General features: G+C 38.2%; 1 protein-coding gene across 5 annotated transcripts in view; it reads right to left on the bottom strand.

Moving 5' to 3' along the window:
- Positions 1–18,572, bottom strand: part of odf2a (outer dense fiber of sperm tails 2a) — a 37,157-nt gene that overhangs the window by 15,394 nt on the left and 3,191 nt on the right. For 4 of the 5 annotated variants that reach the window (XR_011956114.1, XM_072565980.1, XM_072565981.1 and 1 more), the window contains exons 2-15: positions 17,911–18,024; positions 17,322–17,441; positions 15,991–16,161; positions 14,884–15,071; positions 10,724–10,853; positions 9,288–9,419; positions 8,445–8,519; positions 7,617–7,688; positions 6,339–6,455; positions 4,861–5,046; positions 4,045–4,154; positions 3,056–3,191; positions 1,257–1,367; positions 721–825 (exon numbers count right to left, since the gene is read on the bottom strand). Coding sequence is in view for 4 of the 5 variants with exons in the window: in XM_072565980.1 (XP_072422081.1) it covers positions 721–825; positions 1,257–1,367; positions 3,056–3,191; positions 4,045–4,154; positions 4,861–5,046; positions 6,339–6,455; positions 7,617–7,688; positions 8,445–8,519; positions 9,288–9,419; positions 10,724–10,853; positions 14,884–15,071; positions 15,991–16,161; positions 17,322–17,441; positions 17,911–18,024 (1,767 nt within the window). In the remaining variant the exon portion in view is untranslated. The remainder of the gene's footprint in view (positions 1–720; positions 826–1,256; positions 1,368–3,055; positions 3,192–4,044; positions 4,155–4,860; positions 5,047–6,338; positions 6,456–7,616; positions 7,689–8,444; positions 8,520–9,287; positions 9,420–10,723; positions 10,854–14,883; positions 15,072–15,990; positions 16,162–17,321; positions 17,442–17,910; positions 18,025–18,572) is intronic. The other variant, XM_072565979.1, reaches the window with a different exon arrangement.

The raw sequence follows: 18,572 nt of genomic DNA, 5'->3' as shown, positions 1-18,572 counted from the left end.
CATTTTGTATAGGAGTTGGGAGGTCATGTTGCAGCTGTACAAGACATTGGTTAGGCCACTTTTAGAATACTGCATTGAGTTCTGGTCTCCATGCTATCATAAAAATGTTGTGAAACTTGAAAGGGTTCAGAAAAGATTTACAAGAATGTTGCCAGGGTTGTAACGGTTGAGCTATAGGGAGAAGCTGAATAGGCTGGGGCTATTATCCCTATAGTATCAGAGGCTAAGGGGTGATCTTAGAAGTTTATAAAATCATGAGGTGATTGATTGGGTGAATAGACAAGGTCTTTTCCCCAGAGCTGAGGAAGTCCAAAACAGGGAGACATAGGTTTAAGGTGATAGGGAAAGATTTAAAAGGAAGCTAACAGGCAACTTTTTCACGTAGAGGGCCATGGAACGAGCTGCCAGAAGAACTGGGGGAAACCGGTACAATTACAACATTTAAAAGGCACATGGATGAGTATATGAATAGGAAGGATGGAGAGATATGGGCCAAATGCTGGCAGATGGGACCAGATTTATTTAGGATCTCTGAGCAGCATAGATGAGTTGAAACAAAGAGTCTGTTTCTCTCTGACTATTTGTAGCATTCACCATTTTTGTTTGTGTTTCCATCCAAAGGACATTAAAATGATCAAATTCTGACGCATGGCCCTACTGCGCTGTCTAAAAAAAACTCAAGCATTAGGAAACTACTTGTTTCCAGATTGCAGTATTTACCTGATCAATTTCCTTATTCACATCATCTTTCAGTAGCTTGTTCTCCTTCTCTGCCCTTTCCAGTTTTGCATTACATTCATCTGCCTCCATCCGTGTCTTCATCAACTAGATGCATGCAAAGAATATGTTTTATTACAATGGCATTTTAAATCAACATGTTTTCCAAATGTTTTCCAAAACGACTTCATGACGATTCTCTTCTCTTCTCCCATTTCCCCCCATATAATGAAACCAAATTTTGAGTCAATTGTCAAAATCCTCCTCTTTCTTTGAAGAAGTTTGCAGTTTTATTCCTGCTTTTGATCAAATACATTTTAACTTCCATCACCGCTCATTTCACACAAAACTTTTCCTGCCCAGTTTTGCAAGCACACCTGCCACAAGGAAAAATATCTTCTCAATTACGGTACATCAAAACAGAACATTACCAATCTGACTGCCAGTGGTAGGATAATAAATCAAATTTAAATAGAGAATATTTGTACTTGGACGTTTGTGTCATACACATTCTGAAATGCAGGATATGAAATCATTACCTGAGATTTGTAGCTGTCCACAAGCCCCTCATAACGTTTGATAGAGGTCTTCAACTGCTGCATCTCAGACTGAGCAAGTGTCAGCTTCTCCTCCACAGCTGACATATTTGCCTAATTCCATTTGGAAAAGAGAAAGTATTCAGTCAGTCTGCATTTTGAACAGGTACAATGTTAGAAATACGGAACTCACTGATCCCTTTATGACACCAAGTTGTGGTACAATGGAGATAATCATTATACCACTCAATTAGAGTACCTTGTGTCCAAACTGTCTAATACTTTAGAACTCTGCGAAACTCAAGTGTTGATATTCAGAGAGAGTTGGTTGCACGTGTACGAAGCATGCAAGGAACCAGCATGCGGGTGCAGTAAGCAATCAGGAAGGCAGATCGTTTCCATGAATAAAAAAAAAAGTCATTCTAAAATTGCCCAGCGTGTTGGTCAGATATTTAGTGTAGTGTGCACTATTGATTGCCACATTTACAAAAGGATGTACTTATATTGGAGATGATATTGCAAAGGTTCACTCTGATGAGGGTTGTCCTTTGATAAGAGGTTGAATGAATTCTCTTGAGAGGAGTGAGCTTGTTTAAACAATCACTATTCTGAAGGGATTTGATAGAGTAGATAGAGTTTCTATTGGTCAGGGAATCTAAAACATGGGACAAACTCTTAGGCTAAGGGATCAATCACTTAGGACTGTCATAAGGAGCAAATGCTTCACTCAAAAGATTTTGAATCTGTGCACCTGTCTGTCCTAGAGTGTTGCAGATACTCCATCGAACACATTGAAGGCTGGGTAAAGCTTTGGTCTCTCACTCAATCAAGAGATATGGGAAATGGGCAGGTTAATGAACTTGAAACCTAAGATCAGTCTTGGTTATACTGAATGGCATAGATGTAAAAGGCCATATAGTTTACTCCTACTCTTAATTCTTGAATTGTGATTTCATTGTTTGCTAAATGTGAGCTACTCCAATCTTTCAGTAGTAAGCTGAGAATATTTCACTGAAACAAAATCAAATATGAATCATTAGCTGCTTTATTTTACAATCCATAAGTAAATGTACAGATAACGTGTACATTTGTTCAAGTGACACCTTAAATTTAGTTAACTTCTTCAGGGCAGCATGGTGGCTCAGTGGTTAGCACTGCTGCCTCACAGCCCGAGACCCAGGTTCGATTCCAGTCTCGAGCGACTGTCTGCATGGAGTATGCACATTCTCCCAGTGTCTGCACTGGTTTCCTCCCACAGTCCAAAGATGTGGAGGTCAGGTGAATTGGCCATGCTAAATTGCCCATAGTGTTCCAGGATGTGTAGGTTAGATGCATTAGTCAAGGGTAAATGTAGAGTAACAGGGTAGGGGAATGGGTCTGGGTGGGTTGCTCTTAGGAGGGTCGGTGTTGACTTGTTGGGCCCAAGGGCCTGTTTCCACACTGTAGGGATTCTATTACCCTCTTATTAGAAAATGAAAGAGCTATAATATACACCATGTCCCTTTCATGAGTTTTTTTTCATTGCAAACAATTAACTGCAAAAAAAACCAAAAAAAGTGTGAATCCAAAAGCCCTTCATCAGGAATGAGGCTGGGACTCTCGGCTGTGAATGTCAACACAAGCATGGCTAGCAATAGACATCAGTAAAGTGACCTTGCTAGATTGAGGTCATGTGACCAACTGGAAAATAAATTGTCCAGATTGCTGAAATTATTAATTTTCCAACCATGCAAAGTCCAGGGTTTTGCTATAATATTCCCATCAGGACATGGTACAGTGTTTTGAGCAAAGGAATACTGAACCTTCATTGTCTCATTCTCCATTTTGACACTGGTGTTCTCAGAGGACATCTTCTGCAGCTTGTTCATCATTGACTCCATGTCTCCCCGAGCCTTATCCTCCACATGGTGAGTCTGATCCAACAGATCTGTAATACGGCTGCCATCAAGAAAGTTATTTGAATGTCACATTTAAATACTTTGTCTAAGACTTACTTCTAAGTACACAAAATTCATTTTCTGTATTTACCGTTTTCGATCATTGCATTAAAACATTGAAAATACTATGTAGTCAGTTAGAATGCGAATTCATTGTTGTCAGGAACAGTTTATACACATTACTTACAGGTTGTAGCTACTATTTGGTCTTCTAACCACTTTATATCCTAAAACATTGTATGATGTAATAGTTGACAATGCCAGGCAAGATCCATTCGTAAAGTACAAGAATACCTTGGATTGCTCTTTAATGACTGAGTCTAATAATAACTATATGTCTATTTCACGGCTTCAGATTTTACACCTACAGCTACATTAATGTTGAAATTATAGCATTACTGTAAGATCACAGTTCTGAGTGTTGAGTTAGATTCTTACTTAACAACAGAAGCAACATGATTGCAGCATCATCTGGGTTTGACAAGAACATCATTTCTTTGTTTTCAAAACAGGCTTAAAGCCAGTTCAGGGTCATGTTGTATCTCAAGTATTTTAAAATCTCAATTAAGTTTGCTCAATATTAAAGTCGCCTATTCACATAATCAAATAAGTTTCATTTTTGGCAGGAAACCTCTGCTCATTTTAAGCATGCATGTGCAGTGCTGAATCCTCACCTATCTTTACACCAAGTGCGAGAACTCCACTCAAGCTCGACAGTATAAATAAAGTACTGCTTCGCTAAAACTGACACAGCTAGTACTGGTTCCAGTGCATGGTTTAAATATAGTTACTTCTGAAAAGTCAAGAGTATTAAAATTAAACCAACAGTACTGGTCTTTTTCCAACTTTCTTACTTGTTCAAGAGTGAGATCTCAACTTCCAACTGACTCTTTTCTTTCATCACCTTGTTATGTGAACTTCTCCATGTCTCGACTGCTGACAATGCGTCTGCCAGCTGCGACTCCTATAGACGAGCCAACCAAACAAGGTTCAAACTGGAAATGACATTTTATAACATTGTACATTTTAAATAAAGCAACTGATAAATAATACAGCCAATATCCTACACTATTCCTCAGGCTGCATGAAGGTGGCAAATGTCCTTCAAGAAGAAAAAAAAACAAACTGTATAAATTAGCGCTAATAAAACTATAGAGAGAAGATAAAGGAATTGGTATTGAGTGTTTTTTTTTGAACGAAAATGAGTGGGATCAATACTGCATATGCAACACAATCAGTAAAAAAAAAACTCAGGTTATAAAATAATGTTAGACTCTGACTACTCCAGCAAGGGAAGTCATCCCTAGTACACTGGCTGCAATATTTCTTGCATTACAACAGCGACTATGCTTCAAAAGTACTTCAATGGTTGAAAAATGCTTTAGGATATCTGGCAGTTGTGAAAGTGCTATATAACTAAAAATGTTTATATTTTCTTTCTTACCATACCTATTAATGTATCAGTATCTTTAATAGCTGCATTTAAACATTAGGAATGCCCTCACAGTTACTTATGTCAGAAAGGGATGCTGGGCATTGTCATCTGCCCTTCATTACCCACTTTTAATTAACTGATTGTATTGCAAATGAGTGCACTTGAATTCTATCAGTTTAAGAATGCTGGTTATGTTCCCCGGTTGCAATGCTCCTCACTGACTGTATTCGGTCACCTTGTCAATTAGCTGGGCATTGAGTAGCTCAACTGCATCCTCACTGCGTTCTGCTCGCTGCTTTTGAGCCCTAGTTGCTTTCTTCAAGGCCTCTTTGTCCCTGTCCCTTTTCTTTTGAAATTGCCTTAGTTGCTCTGTCAGGTAGTCCAACTCCCCCTTCTGTTGTGAAATGGTACGCTCAAAATTCTGAAGAACAAAATTAGAACAAGTTAACTGTTCCAACTGAAGATGACTTGAAAGTTTGTTTACAAGAAAGAAAAAAAGGCTAAAGCCAAAAATAGATAACAAGACACAAAAGATAGACCTATATTTATATACGGTATTTATATAGTCTCATCACATCTTTCAAACATATTAAGTGCATTTCAGGCAAAATACTTTCACCGTATAAAGTAGATGGGCAAACATAACAGCCATTTCGCAAGAAAGACAGAGCATTGAAATGAGACAAACGATTAAGTAATACAATTTTAATGTTGTGGCTTGAGGGAGGAATCAAGGGTCGAACACTGGGTGAACTTGCTGCTCTTTAAACAGTGAAATGCAATCCCGAATGCCCACTGGACGAGGACAGACAAGGAGCAGCATCAACTTGTGATCTCAACAAAAGGATGGTACACCTGACGACGTAGTACAATATTCCTTAGTACTGTATTGGAGCATCAACTGAGATTACATGCTCAAATTCCAGAGTGGTGCTGAAACCCACAGATGAAGTTACACAGAGATTTATATCTTTTTTTTCCCCACCTAAACCTTTCACGTTAACAGTCAACCTTAACAGTCAAGTGAAAGCAAGCCCAGATGTTCCAAACTCAAAGAATAAAAATCACTTAAACAGTTTCTATTGGTTGCAAAACTGTCTGATCAAGAGCAACATCACAGGAAATGTGTTTGCAAAATACAAATGTAAATGCAATGAGTTACTTATTAAGGCAAAGTTTAACAAGTATGTTAAACTTATTTCCAGCTTAATAACAATGCACCCTACTAAAGTTAACAAAAATGATTGATGTTGTTTGCTTGCAGGCAAGTCTGCACAAGGCACTGCACTCATACAAACAAATATCCATATATTATACACACACACACACACACACACACACACAAAGGAAAGGATATACCAACTGTAAAAAAAAATTTACATTTCCACCATTGCCAGGTGACTGTTTCCAGAAATAATGGGATGACCCTAATCAGAGCCAGCAAAACAAACAATTTTGCCACAGTTTTTTAAAAAAAATTTGCTTTTCTTCCAGTCAGCCATAATTCCATAGCACGACTGCAACAATTTAGAAATGTAAATGTAGATTATGCGCTTGAAGGTGCAAGCTACTAAATCAGAGGTGAAAATTCGTAGCGACTGAGGCAAACATGTAACATATCTTAAGAAAACAAGAGAAAGCATAAAATTCCAGATGCACCCTCAGCAGATTTATTTTCAATTTTAGTTTGCCATATTTAAACAAAAGCTTTACCCTGATCTGAACAAGCATCCTATTGTTATCTGCTTCTTTGCTGCGAAGCTGTCCTTGTAGGTGGGCTCTTGTGGTTTCAAGTGATTTGGAGAACTCTGTTGCTGCACGAACATTATCCTAGAGGAAAACAAACCAATTCAGTAACTAATAATTAAAGTAAACTAAACTCTGGTACACAAGCACAGTTTCAAACATTACTAACCAATAGAACTATTTACTTTTTAATATTTGGCAAGACACAGATTTACAGCTTGTATAAAAGTAAGGAAATAGATCTCAATTTGGTGCTGTAAATTGGTGGGGTATAAAATAATTTGAAATAAATAGTACTAGGGCACCAACAAAGTTAAACTATCCATAGACCAATACAACTTCTAATTAGCTTCAAGCAGCAAGGTGCTATCAATTCAGCATTTGAGTGTTTTACTTATATTTGGGTGTGCTAACATGACAACAACAGAGGCAACCGAACAAGATATTTTGCTTCGATATAGAATCCTGATGTAGCTGTGTCAGTTTGAAACATATGAAGATTTAATCATTAGACATTTTGTTATAACTTGGCATTAGATGGATAATATTCTCCATTTTAGGCCACAGAAAATAGAACTAACTTGGCACACAATTATCCAATGTACAGCTCTTAATGGATTTAAGCTGTATTGTCCATAAGCTAGAGAAAGTAAGAAAAGCTACATACTGTTTTTTTTCATGGATCTTAAATTCATTCACCCTAGGTATAGATTCAAATAACTTAATAACTTTTCCTATCAATATCCTGGGGTTACCATGGACCAGAAACTGACCTGGACTCATCAGTATAGTGGTTACAAGATCATGTCAGAGACTGGGAATGCTCTTTGGAGAAGATGTTGCAGATTCAATGGGCTGAATGGCTTCTTTCCTCACTGTAGGGATTCAATGAGTCCTGTAGCAAGTAACTGACCTCCTGACTCCCTTAAGTTCATCCACATCTACATGGCACAAGGCAGGAATGTGATGGAATACTCTCCACTTGCCTAGATGCGTGCAGCTCCAAGAACACTCGAAGCCTTACACCATTCAGGACAAAGCAGTCTGCTTGATTGGCACCGCATCAACATTCAATCCCTCCAGGACAGATCTGACTCAGAAATCTGACCGTGAAAATCACAAAGGTAAGTGGACATTTTTCAATACGATTATTGTCAGACAGATCTGTGTTGATGGTAATCGGACATTCTGGTTTATTTCATTTTCATTATGCTAATTTACCCCACCCCTTCAGTGCACACTCACCTTTTCTGTTCGATACTGAACATGGAGCTGGTCGATCTGATTTTCAACTTCCTGAAGTTTCATGGACAAGCGCTAAAAATATTAAATACAAATTAAGATTTCAGAATAGCCATGTCTCTTGTAGACCCTTGTATGTTATGTGATACAAATGATGGGATTACCAGTTTCCCTTGAGGTTCTTGTATTACGCAGTTAAAGTGATTCCATTTAAATATTACATATACCTCTATACGCATATCCTCTTTCTTGGTGCAACATCCATTTTCGGCAATTTTGCTCTTGTGAAATGCCTTGGGATATTTTGCTATTTTAGAGGTACTGAGTAAATGAAAGTTGTGGCATTATACTTCTAGTGTGAACTAACAGTCGGTTTTATTATCCTGGTTCTATAGGAATCCTTTTCCTGGTCCAATTAAGCACTCCTCATATCTTGACAGCTCCTTGAATATGGAAGACAAGACATCTGAAACTCATTCTTGCACACATGACCAAATGCCCAAAAGATTATCTAATGGTGCAGTTCATGAAAACTGCGTTTTATTTCACCCAATACAACCATTACTGACAGCGTACAGGCAGTCACCTATTTACAAACGTCCGACACACAAATCCTCTTATCTATGAAAGAGATTCCATATAGGGGTATATTAACATTAATTTTAAAGATCCACACTGGACGGTTGCTTGTACTTATGAATGGCAGTTTTGCATTGTACTGTATTGTGTTCCGGCTTGCATATGAATCGACTTATGAACATACTTAAGAATGGAAATAGAATGGTCCCACTAGGCACACTCCATCACCAAACTGCAAACAACTCCACTTACTGCATTTTCTGCTTCTGATTGGGCCAGTTTTTCAAGCAGTGCTTCCTTTTGCTCAAACAGTCTCAAGGCATCAGTCTATTAAAAAGAAAAAAAAAGGAACTGAACAACAGACCTTCGTTGAACCACACAATTCCTTAATAAATGGCCCAATGCCATTATTGTTTGAAATTATTAGCCTGTGATCAACATATTTACAACGGATGATAAAAACAACCACTTGCATTCATTTAAAAGTTAAATCCTATCAAGTTCTGAAAGCTCATAATTAAACTAAATAGACTTTTATTTCTATAACATTTTTCATGAGCCAAGCATGTCCCAAAGCACTTTTTATCCAATGTAACACTTTTGAAATGTATTAACTGTAGTAGCATAGGAAATAAGGCAGCCAATATTTGAAGAACAAGCTACCAGACAAGATAATGTCCAGATAACTGATTTGAGATTATATATAATCACAGATTTTAAATAATCACTCTTTACATATACTGCTGTATTACCAGCATTTTCTGCTTTTCTTTCTAATTTCCAGCATCCATACTATTCTGCTTTTAAATAAAACAAAGTTTGGGAGAAGATTTGTAGCTCGGGTGCTCGTTGTTGCGGTCCTGTTTGCCGAGCTGGGAATTTGTGTTGCAGACGTTTCGTCCCCTGTCTAGGTGACATCCTCAGTGCTTGGGAGCCTCCTGTGAAGCGCTTCTGTGATGTTTCCTCCGGCATTTAAATAAAACGATTTTGCGATATCGACTTGAGGGTTAAATCTTGGTCAGCATACCGGTGAGCTTTTTATAAAAATTAAGTGTAACAAAATTAAAAATCATCCAGAGCTCATTAAAACCTCACCTCCTGAGAGTGCTGCTCCTTCAGTAACTGCCGAACCACTCGATTTGTCGTATCAAAAGTTTCCAGTTTCTGCAGTAGCAATTCCTTCTGCCGGTGTAGCAAGTTACTTTCTGATGTAGCTATTGGCTTCTCCTTTAAATATAAAGGAAATTAAGTTTTCAGGTACTACAGCTTAGCATGGAAATATGGAAGAGCAGTTCATTTGGAGGGAGAGACCCGGTGAGAAAACGTGTCTTCTTGTTCTTCAAGAAATACATCAGGTCACCCTCTTATATAGTCCCTACATTACAAACTACTTCAATACTGACTGTGGAGTGTTTTGAGACATCTAGTGATCCTGCAAGACACTATTTGAAAGTCCTTTTTTTTATACCTTTCAGTTCTTCCTTTCCTTTCCCATCCCTACTGTCATTGCAAATTTCTAATGTTGACTGACAAAATCAAAATTGCTTCCAACAGTTTCTTGGCAAAATCAACAGCAGACTAGTACTCAAATGTTCATATGAAGTATTCAAATTTATGGTGAAAATAAATTATCCTGCCACAGGTAGTCACAATATCTACAGTAACATATCTACTTGAGGACTATTAGTACATTTAGTTCTGCCTTTCAAAATTGTGTGTCATGTGTGACTAACTTGATGCTTTTGAGTTTTTTAATGGAATGACAGTGAAGGTGGTGTAATTGATGTCTATGTGGACTTCTAGGAGATGTTTGTCAGAGTACCATAGATTGAGATAGTTGGTAGGATTGGGTAGGGGCAGCAGAGATATTGCATTAGCTGGGAATAGAAACAGGAAAATGTGCTCGAGCACCTTATTTTTGGGATTGGAAGGGGCTACTAGTGAAAATTTCCAAGATTCAGTTAGAACACTATAAAGTTTGTGTAAAGTTGGCCTTGCTTTTGTGGGTTGCAGGGCAACTATTTCATTCTGAAGACAACATGAAACTTGAAAGTATAGTAATGAGTGAGGAAGACAATGGTAAAACTTGGAAGCAAATGGATGCATTGGTGGGCACATGGTAAATGCAATTAAACACAAACTATGGAAGGGATGCATTTTGTTGAGCAGACTGTGAAAACACAATATATGCTAAATGATACAATTTTAAAGGAGTTCAAGAAGAGAGATAACGGGGGGCAGTTTGAGCACATCTCCAAATGATGACAGGACAGATTAATGAAGCAGATTCCAATATGTAGAATTCTTAGTGTGGAAAGAGGCCATTCAGCCCATAAAGTTCATACCAACAAAGAAATATGAAAGCTTGCGGCCAAATCATTACCTTTCTGTCCATCAATTTCATTTCAGGTATTAAGCATTGCAAGTATCCACTAGTAACATGGGCAAGTCAGATTGACAGAAATTAACCACAAAAGAAAAAGACAGCAAAGCAGAAGTAAGAAAGGTAAAAGAAAAAAAATGATACTCACCATGCGTAACTTACTAATGGCACTGCGCAAGGCTGCAACCTGTTTGGCTGCAGCTGCCCCGTCCATTTCAGCCTCCACCAGCATTTTCAACAGGGTATCTTTATCTTTTCGCCAGTGTTTCTTCTCCAAGCTGTGAACAGTGAGGATTTTGAAGGCATTTTGAATAATATCAAAATTAAGGAAGACAGAATTGTGCATATTATGCAGAACTTAAACAGAGACTTTCCATTTTCTGTAAAATGAACAGTGTAGCAGCTAATTACTGAAAAGGTAACATGGGATGAAAAGTGAAGATCAGTACTAGAGAAATAGGGAGGTTTATGCGGCAAATCATGGCAGAAACATTTGTCAGGGAAGGAAATGAAAGCAAGTTTGAGGTAACAATGGCACATGGGAGAATTGCAGTCATGAAAGGAAGGTCTTAGGAGTAAATGGAATTTAAAGAATCAAGATCGTGGGCTTTGTTTTCAGAGTTGAACTTGGCACGACAAGATGAAGATCAGAATGCCAAAGAAATACAATCAATCAATCAACTAAATCAGTCAGTGTCAAAATCAAAAGCTACTGTTTTAGGACAAAGGAAAAACGTAGGAGAGCAGAACACAACATAAGAGTATACAGCATCAGAAAACATGGTTGCATCCAATCAGCCACCTTCAGTCTCTAGAATTAAGTCATACTACAATCATAGTTATTGTTGAATTGTCAAAGGGGAGCCGACTTCCTAGTGGTCTTATCACTGACATGTTAAATGTTCTGGGGGCCTGGGTTCGGAATTCTGCCACCAGATGGTGGAAATCAAATTCAATAAACATCTGGAATTAAGAGTCTAATGATGACTATGAATCTATTGTTGATTGTCGGAAAATCCCATCTGGTTCACTTTTGTCCTTTAGGGAAGGAAACGGCCATCCTTACCAGAGTCTAGCTCACACGTGACTCCAGATCCACAGCAATGCGGTTGACCCTTAACAATTGGAGACGGGCCATAAATGTTGGCCTAGCAAGTGATGCCCTCATCTCGTGATGAATAAAACAAAGGAATTTAAAAAAAGGAATTCTATTGCACTTAATCAAAAATATGCACAGATCAATGTAACACTTGTTACAAACTCAATTAATTTCTCAGTTCTATGGCCTTTATACAGGACAGGTCCCTAACTGCCAACTGTATTACCACTGCATACTACTGAGAGAGTTTGAGTGATCTATTTGTTAGTATCCCCAAATAGCTACACTGTGGAATATTATTTAGGTTATATTGTCCAATGGTCAATATTCTTTCCTCATTATTTTTGTTTCTTCCAATCAGGTTTCCAGGCCTGCCACAGTGCAGAAAAGGCAAAATAGACAGCCTTTTGACTGTAGCAAAGGTGGAGCATTGCTGAAAATTCTTCTCCATCCTTCTTGACTGGTCTTCAGCTTTTGACACAATTGGTCACATCAGGGCAGCACAGTGGCACTGTGGTTAGCACTGCTGCCTCACAGTGCCAGAGACCCGGATTCGATTCCAGCCTCAGGCGACAGTCTGTGAGGAGTTTGCATGTTCTCCCTGTGTCTACGTGGGTTTCCTCCGGGTGCACTGGTTTCCTCCCACAGTCCAAAGAAGTGCAGGTTAGGTAAATTGGCCATGCTAAATTGCCAGTGTGTTCAAGGAAGTGTTGGTTAGATGCATTAGTCAGGGGAAATGTAGAGTAGGGAAATTGTTCTGGGTGGGTTACTCTTCAGAGGGTCGGTGTGTACTTGTTGGGCTGAAAAGGCTTGTTTCCACACTGTAGGGATTCTATGACTTCTTTGATTATCCTCCAGCAGCTTTTCACTGATGCCAGGTGAGTAAGGTTTCTCCCTTGTGGTCCCATTCTTACCTAATTTCAGCCAGATAATTACTTGCAATAGCTTCTCTTTCTGTTCATGCGGTGTTCCCTCTACTGCTTCCAAGGATCTATGCTTGACCCCAACCCATTTCTTATCTCCTACCCTTTGGTGACATAATTCAAAAGCACGATATTGGTGGTATCCATACATACATTGATCAAAAACCAGGCTACTTCATAAACATCTCTAGATTTCTCTACAGCTGCCATTTTATGAGATTTCTTATCCAATAAAGATACTGAATAAGCACAGTCACTCGCTCCAGGAAGGCCAAGCTATTGTCTTCAGTCATTGCCCTACTCCTGAGCTACGTCAGACTCCATCCCTCTCACTGGCAACTGTCAGATTAAGCCAATCTGTTAAAACCACAAGACGTAGGAACAGAAGTAGACCATGCAGCACATCAAGCCTGCACTGCCATTAAATAGCTGATCTGATAATTTGGAATTCCACTTACCTGCCTTTCTCCACTATCCTTAATTCCCTTAAACGTTAGAAAACTGTCTGGCTCAGCCTTCAATACTGAAGCCAGCCATGATAGCCCTCTGTTGTAAAGAATTCTATACATTCATTATCTTCTGAGAGAAAAACAAATCCTCGTCTGACTTAAATTACTAATTTGTTACTGTGATTATGCCCACTGGTCCTAGAAACTCCCACAAGGGGAAACAATTTCTTCACTTCTACCTCATTAAGCCCCGAAGAATCTTGCATGTTTCAATAAGGTTACCTCTCATTTTCCTACACTCCAATAAGTACAGACCTAAATCAGGTTGGACTTCTCCTGGTAGTGTGATATAACAAAAATAAATCAGTCGGTCAACCGAAATTTGCAGAACTGGATTGGAAACTTATCAAAATCGAAGAAAATATTACCTGAGGTGATGATGCAGCAAAACTCCTATGGTGTCCACCAGTCTAAAGACTTAACATGTGTCCAATGCACATTTCGTCTCTCAATGGACAACCAAGCATAGATTCAACCACAGAACAGGGCAGTGGGGAACTATGACTCTTTCCATAGTCAAATTGAAGCTGATTTTAGTTACTTGTTTTGTTTCAATCAACATGCCACAGAGGTGTGTCGCAATATATCTGAGCATGTGGGACTTGACCCCCAAATCTTCAGGCCTGGATGAGACAACACTACCACTGTGCCACAAGAACCACCCCTCCCCTTCACAATGTTCTAAGCATGGTCTAATTGAACAGTTTTAGCATAGCTTTCCTATTTTTAATCCTCCATTCCCTTTAAAGGGAAGTTCAATATTCCTTATTGCCCACTAGTTTGCTAGCATTTTGAGATTTGTGCATGCGGACACCATTTCAATAACATTCAGCTCCTCGATTCTTCCTTCCAAAGTGCATAACCCCTTTTTTCCAACAAATGCTAACAATGTTGGTGTCATATTTAACCCAAAATTACCCTCAGTCATAAGGTCACTCAAAACGCATACTCCCAACTCTAACATCATCTGCCTTCTCCCTTCTCTGCTGCTGAAATCCTCATTCATGCCTTTATCATCTCTGGATTTGGCTACTTCAATTCATTCCTGGCTGGCGTCATGTTCTATGGTGTAAAACCTTGATACTATTCAAAATTCTGATGCTCATGTATTAAATTTCAGCTAATTCCCATTCCATCTGTTGCTCAACCTTGCTGATTTACACCGGTTCCAGGTTAAGCAACATCTTCAGTTTTCATCCTTGTTTCCAAATTGTTCTACATCCTCCTCATCTCTAATCTCCTCTAATTACACACACTCAAGAAATCTGTGCTCATCTAGTCTGCTCTCTTGAGCTTCCCCAAATTTAATCACTCTACCATTAGCAACCATCTCTTTAGCTGCTGAGGCTGTAAAATTCCCTATATATTTGTGCCTCTCTCCCTCACTTTGCTTCTTTAAGGTATGCCTTAAAACTACTTTTAGACCAAGCTGTTGATTATTTGACCCAATATCTGGCTCAGTGTTATACCTTATTTTATAATGGCTCTTGACGTACCTTGGAATTTCTTACATTAAATGGGCAATATTTATACCTGTTGGTGTTATTTGTTGATGTTAGATTATATTTATCAGCCAGTCCATCCCAGTACTTCTGTATCTGGCAAGCCTGTTTTCTGCTGTTTGCAGAACCTCCCATTTGGGATCATTAATTAAGTTGTCGAACTACATGTATCTCCTGCTTTAAGGTAACACGTGTGGACTCAAGTGTTGAAGCAGGCTGTACAAAAGGAGAGTGTTAGTAAAAGTCAAGGAGAAAATTAGTTAAAAATTCTGTACCAGGAAATATCTGGATCCTCTTTCATCATTTCGAGGTCTCTTTGAAGTAGCTCATTCTTGTGCTCTGTAAGAACTAGCTCCTTGGTGACTTCTGCTAATTCCTCTTCTTTCTGTTCAATCAATCGCTTGGATGCATTCAATTCCTCCTTTCGCTGCTCCAGCAGGTGATTTTTCTTCCTCAGTTCAATCTACAAATTCAATTACCACAATTAGGATTCTCATGCAACAATGTTGAGGAAATTATCAGGATCATTTGAGGGCTTCAGGAGAATAACTAATGAAAAAGACATACAGGTAACTGAGCTTATTTTTGCCGCAGATAATGAGTAGCAAACTTTTTAAAGAAATCAGAGATTTGCCTTCATTCCCACTCTAAGCTATACAAAGGATCTGAGAAATATTGAACAATCAAATGATGACTTTAAAATGAAAAACTGAATCAACCCCAATCAAGAAGTGCAATTGAAAATACATTTGTTTAATTTTGTCAAGGAGCAGACAACAGGATTCAACTCATACAAATTAACTCTTATCTCAGTCAGAACATTATGGTTTCAAGTCCAGCTCTTGAAACATAACTTGAGGGGGTCCATAATGGTTAGATCTGCCAGCTATCAGATAAAGCAACAAACTTAAATAAAACAAAGAACTGCAAACATTGGAGATCTGAAACACACAAAAACAGAAGTTGCTGGAGGAACTCAGTATGTATGGCAGCTGTGGAGAGTGAAAGTTACTGTTTTCCAACCCTTCTAGGTTTCTTCAGCAATGTCTGTTTTTGTGAAGGTATCTAACTTGTTAGCTTGTTTCAATTTGCATCAAAGATCCTGTTGTATTATTTAAAGGGCGTCCTGGACAACATTCCTTCTTCATTCTTCAAGATGACAATAATAAATTATCAGTCATTCATTTAATTTTCTTACAACATCATACAAACAGTCATTAAGATATAAAACTGCAATTCAACGTGCCTCATTTTGCACAACTTCTGAGATTTGACAAATGCAAAGGTATGAAGATGTTGAATTGTTAGAGTTAATAGTATAAAACTCATATTTCTCACCATTTTCAAAAAACATTCTGTACACGAACTTTGCTAAAGCTTACTTCATTTTTTAGTGATCCCACTTGATTCATAAGACAATCAATTTTCTCTTCATACTCATTCATCTTTCCATGTATAGCCTCCTCATCATCTGTGGAGAGATCACTCAAGTGAAGTGTTGAATGGAACTTCTGAGTGTCAACTGGAGTTATATCTAAACGATGAGTTGGGCCCTGGAACAAAAGTTGTATTAAAGCAACATTTACTGTGTAGTTATCAGTCCCATGCTTGATGTAAGAATATGTCAAAAAATCATGATGATCATCATTATTTCTGGGCCTTCACATAGTACACACAGCACTTCACAGAAGAATTTTAAAGGAAAATATGACACCAAACCACCAAAGGTCAAAATCTGTCAAACAGGTAGGTTTCAAAGAGCATCTTAAAGGATGAAAGACAGGTGGAGAAATTTAGGAAGGGAATTATAGAGCTTAGAGGATGTATATCTGAAGCAGATTAACAATTATGGAGCACAAAGAACAACTCAAAAAGCCAGAGTTGAAAAGAATGGAACGTCAGAGATTCATGGGGCTTGAGAAGTCTATAGAGATTGTATAGTGACTGGAATTAGGTGGATCTTGCTTACTATGAGGTCCTTGATTGGCCAGGTTAACAACCCCAATCTGGAAGCCCTGGTCGACCAATACAAGCGGGGGATTTAGAATACCCTCAGTTCAGACACTGACTCTGAGCTGACTGATTACAGCAAGTATACTTTGCACAAATAAATAAAGCATGACCTGGTGATGGAATATCGACCTCTGTGCAGCTATTTCAGATTGGGAGGAACAAAGCCATGAGAGATTTGAAAAAAAAAAGACTTTTAAATTCAAAACTTTGCTTGATCAGGAGTAAATGAGCACAAGGGCATTAAGTAAACAGAACTTGGCAAAGTTATGGATGTCAACAAGTTTAAAGAGAATAGGTGGGAAGCTGTGATGGCAAGTTCAGTGTCACATGTTTCAGATTTATACCATATTCTATGAACATCTGTGTGCCACTGTGAGCAGGAATCACAACAGAACTGAATCCATAATACAAAACTAAGTACAGCCATAGAATAAAAGCAAAACACTGCATATGCTGGAAACCTGAAATTATAACAGAAAATGGCTGAAAATCTCAGCAGGTCTGGCAGCATCTACGGAGTGAGGCACAGAGTCAATGTTTTGAATCTAAAAGCTGTCTTTGGAAGAAAACAAAAGTTCCAAAGACGAATATTTAGACTCAAACATAAATACTGTTTTTGTTGCTCCACAGATGCTGCAGAACTGCTGAGATTCTCCAACATTTTTTATTTTTTATGTCCAAACAAATCTTTGGTACAAACCTCCCATTTGTAGCCAACATCCCTTACTGATGTTTTGCCTGGTGGAATCCATGGGACCTTGGGTTTGACCTTAATGGTTTCTCGTAGATTGCCACATTCCCAGGCTCCTTTCAACTTCTGCTACATATTGAAAGGATAAAGTCAAATGGTGAAATATCTGGTCTCGCTTAAACGTCTGTTTGTTTTTAAACAGCAACTCTTTAGAAATTGCAATCAAATTTCAGTCAAATAAACAAAATGCAAATAAACAAAACTAACCACCAGTGCTTTATCAGAGGCTCACTGATGATGTTACCTAGTATGGTGACAAAATGTCTGAAAATGAACCTTCCAGCTCAGCAAGCAAACTTACATCCAGAACCTTAACCTAAGCTACAAATCTTCTCAAAACTCAACAAAATGCAATTTCTGTCACTTAAATTAATGAAACTCAAATTTATGTTATTTGCATTAACAAAGGGACAGGTTGGGAAAGAAGAGGAGAACAGATGCAGAACATTACTTAAGTGGAGGAAGCATACAAATGCACAATGTGAGAGGCACAGACAGACATTATTTTAAAATTTACAAGAGTCTACTCAGTGATTACCTGAACTTTCTTTGCTGGTCGTGGGCTCTTTTTAACATGGACATGGACAGGGGTGGTTTCATCAACATGCACATGGAGCAGAGGAGACGATCTGGTTTTCATTTCTCTTCTCAGCTGACCCAAAAGGAAGACGAAAAAAATCAAAATTACTTCATCAGTTCAAAGAATTGAAGGCATTTATAACAACAAAAGTTATACTGTATGGAAGAAAACACAATGAAACAATAATATAATTACAACTGGATGACTCAGTCAGATTCAGGCAGACCATGCTAACAGATTACACAATTGATAAAGTCTATTTTCTTCACAATCCCAAAAGGATCAGTTTGCACCTAAACCGATTAACAGGTTACTACATACTACTAACCCACTCTGAACTGACTGGAGCTTCCCCCAACTTTAGAGTGGAAATGCCCTGTACACTTTTCATGCTATAGTTATACTAGTTACCTTCTACTTTCTTAAAAATTTCTTTTCATTACAGCCTATGTTTCATCAAGCATCTGTTATTTAAAGAAGAATGACAATAGGACATTATGAATAAAAAAGAAAATCTATATCCAATTATCCCTGCCCTCTAATTGTTGGATTGTATTTAGTCTTGGCTTCTTGTATAAAATGTTGCAGTAAATGGGCTAGTTTACTAAAAGTAAAAAACA

This window comes from Chiloscyllium punctatum, chromosome 49 (genome assembly GCF_047496795.1).
Source record: "Chiloscyllium punctatum isolate Juve2018m chromosome 49, sChiPun1.3, whole genome shotgun sequence".
Lineage (NCBI taxonomy): Eukaryota > Metazoa > Chordata > Chondrichthyes > Orectolobiformes > Hemiscylliidae > Chiloscyllium > Chiloscyllium punctatum.
Note: the sequence above shows the minus strand (reverse complement) of the source record. Positions and strands in the feature narration are given on the sequence as shown.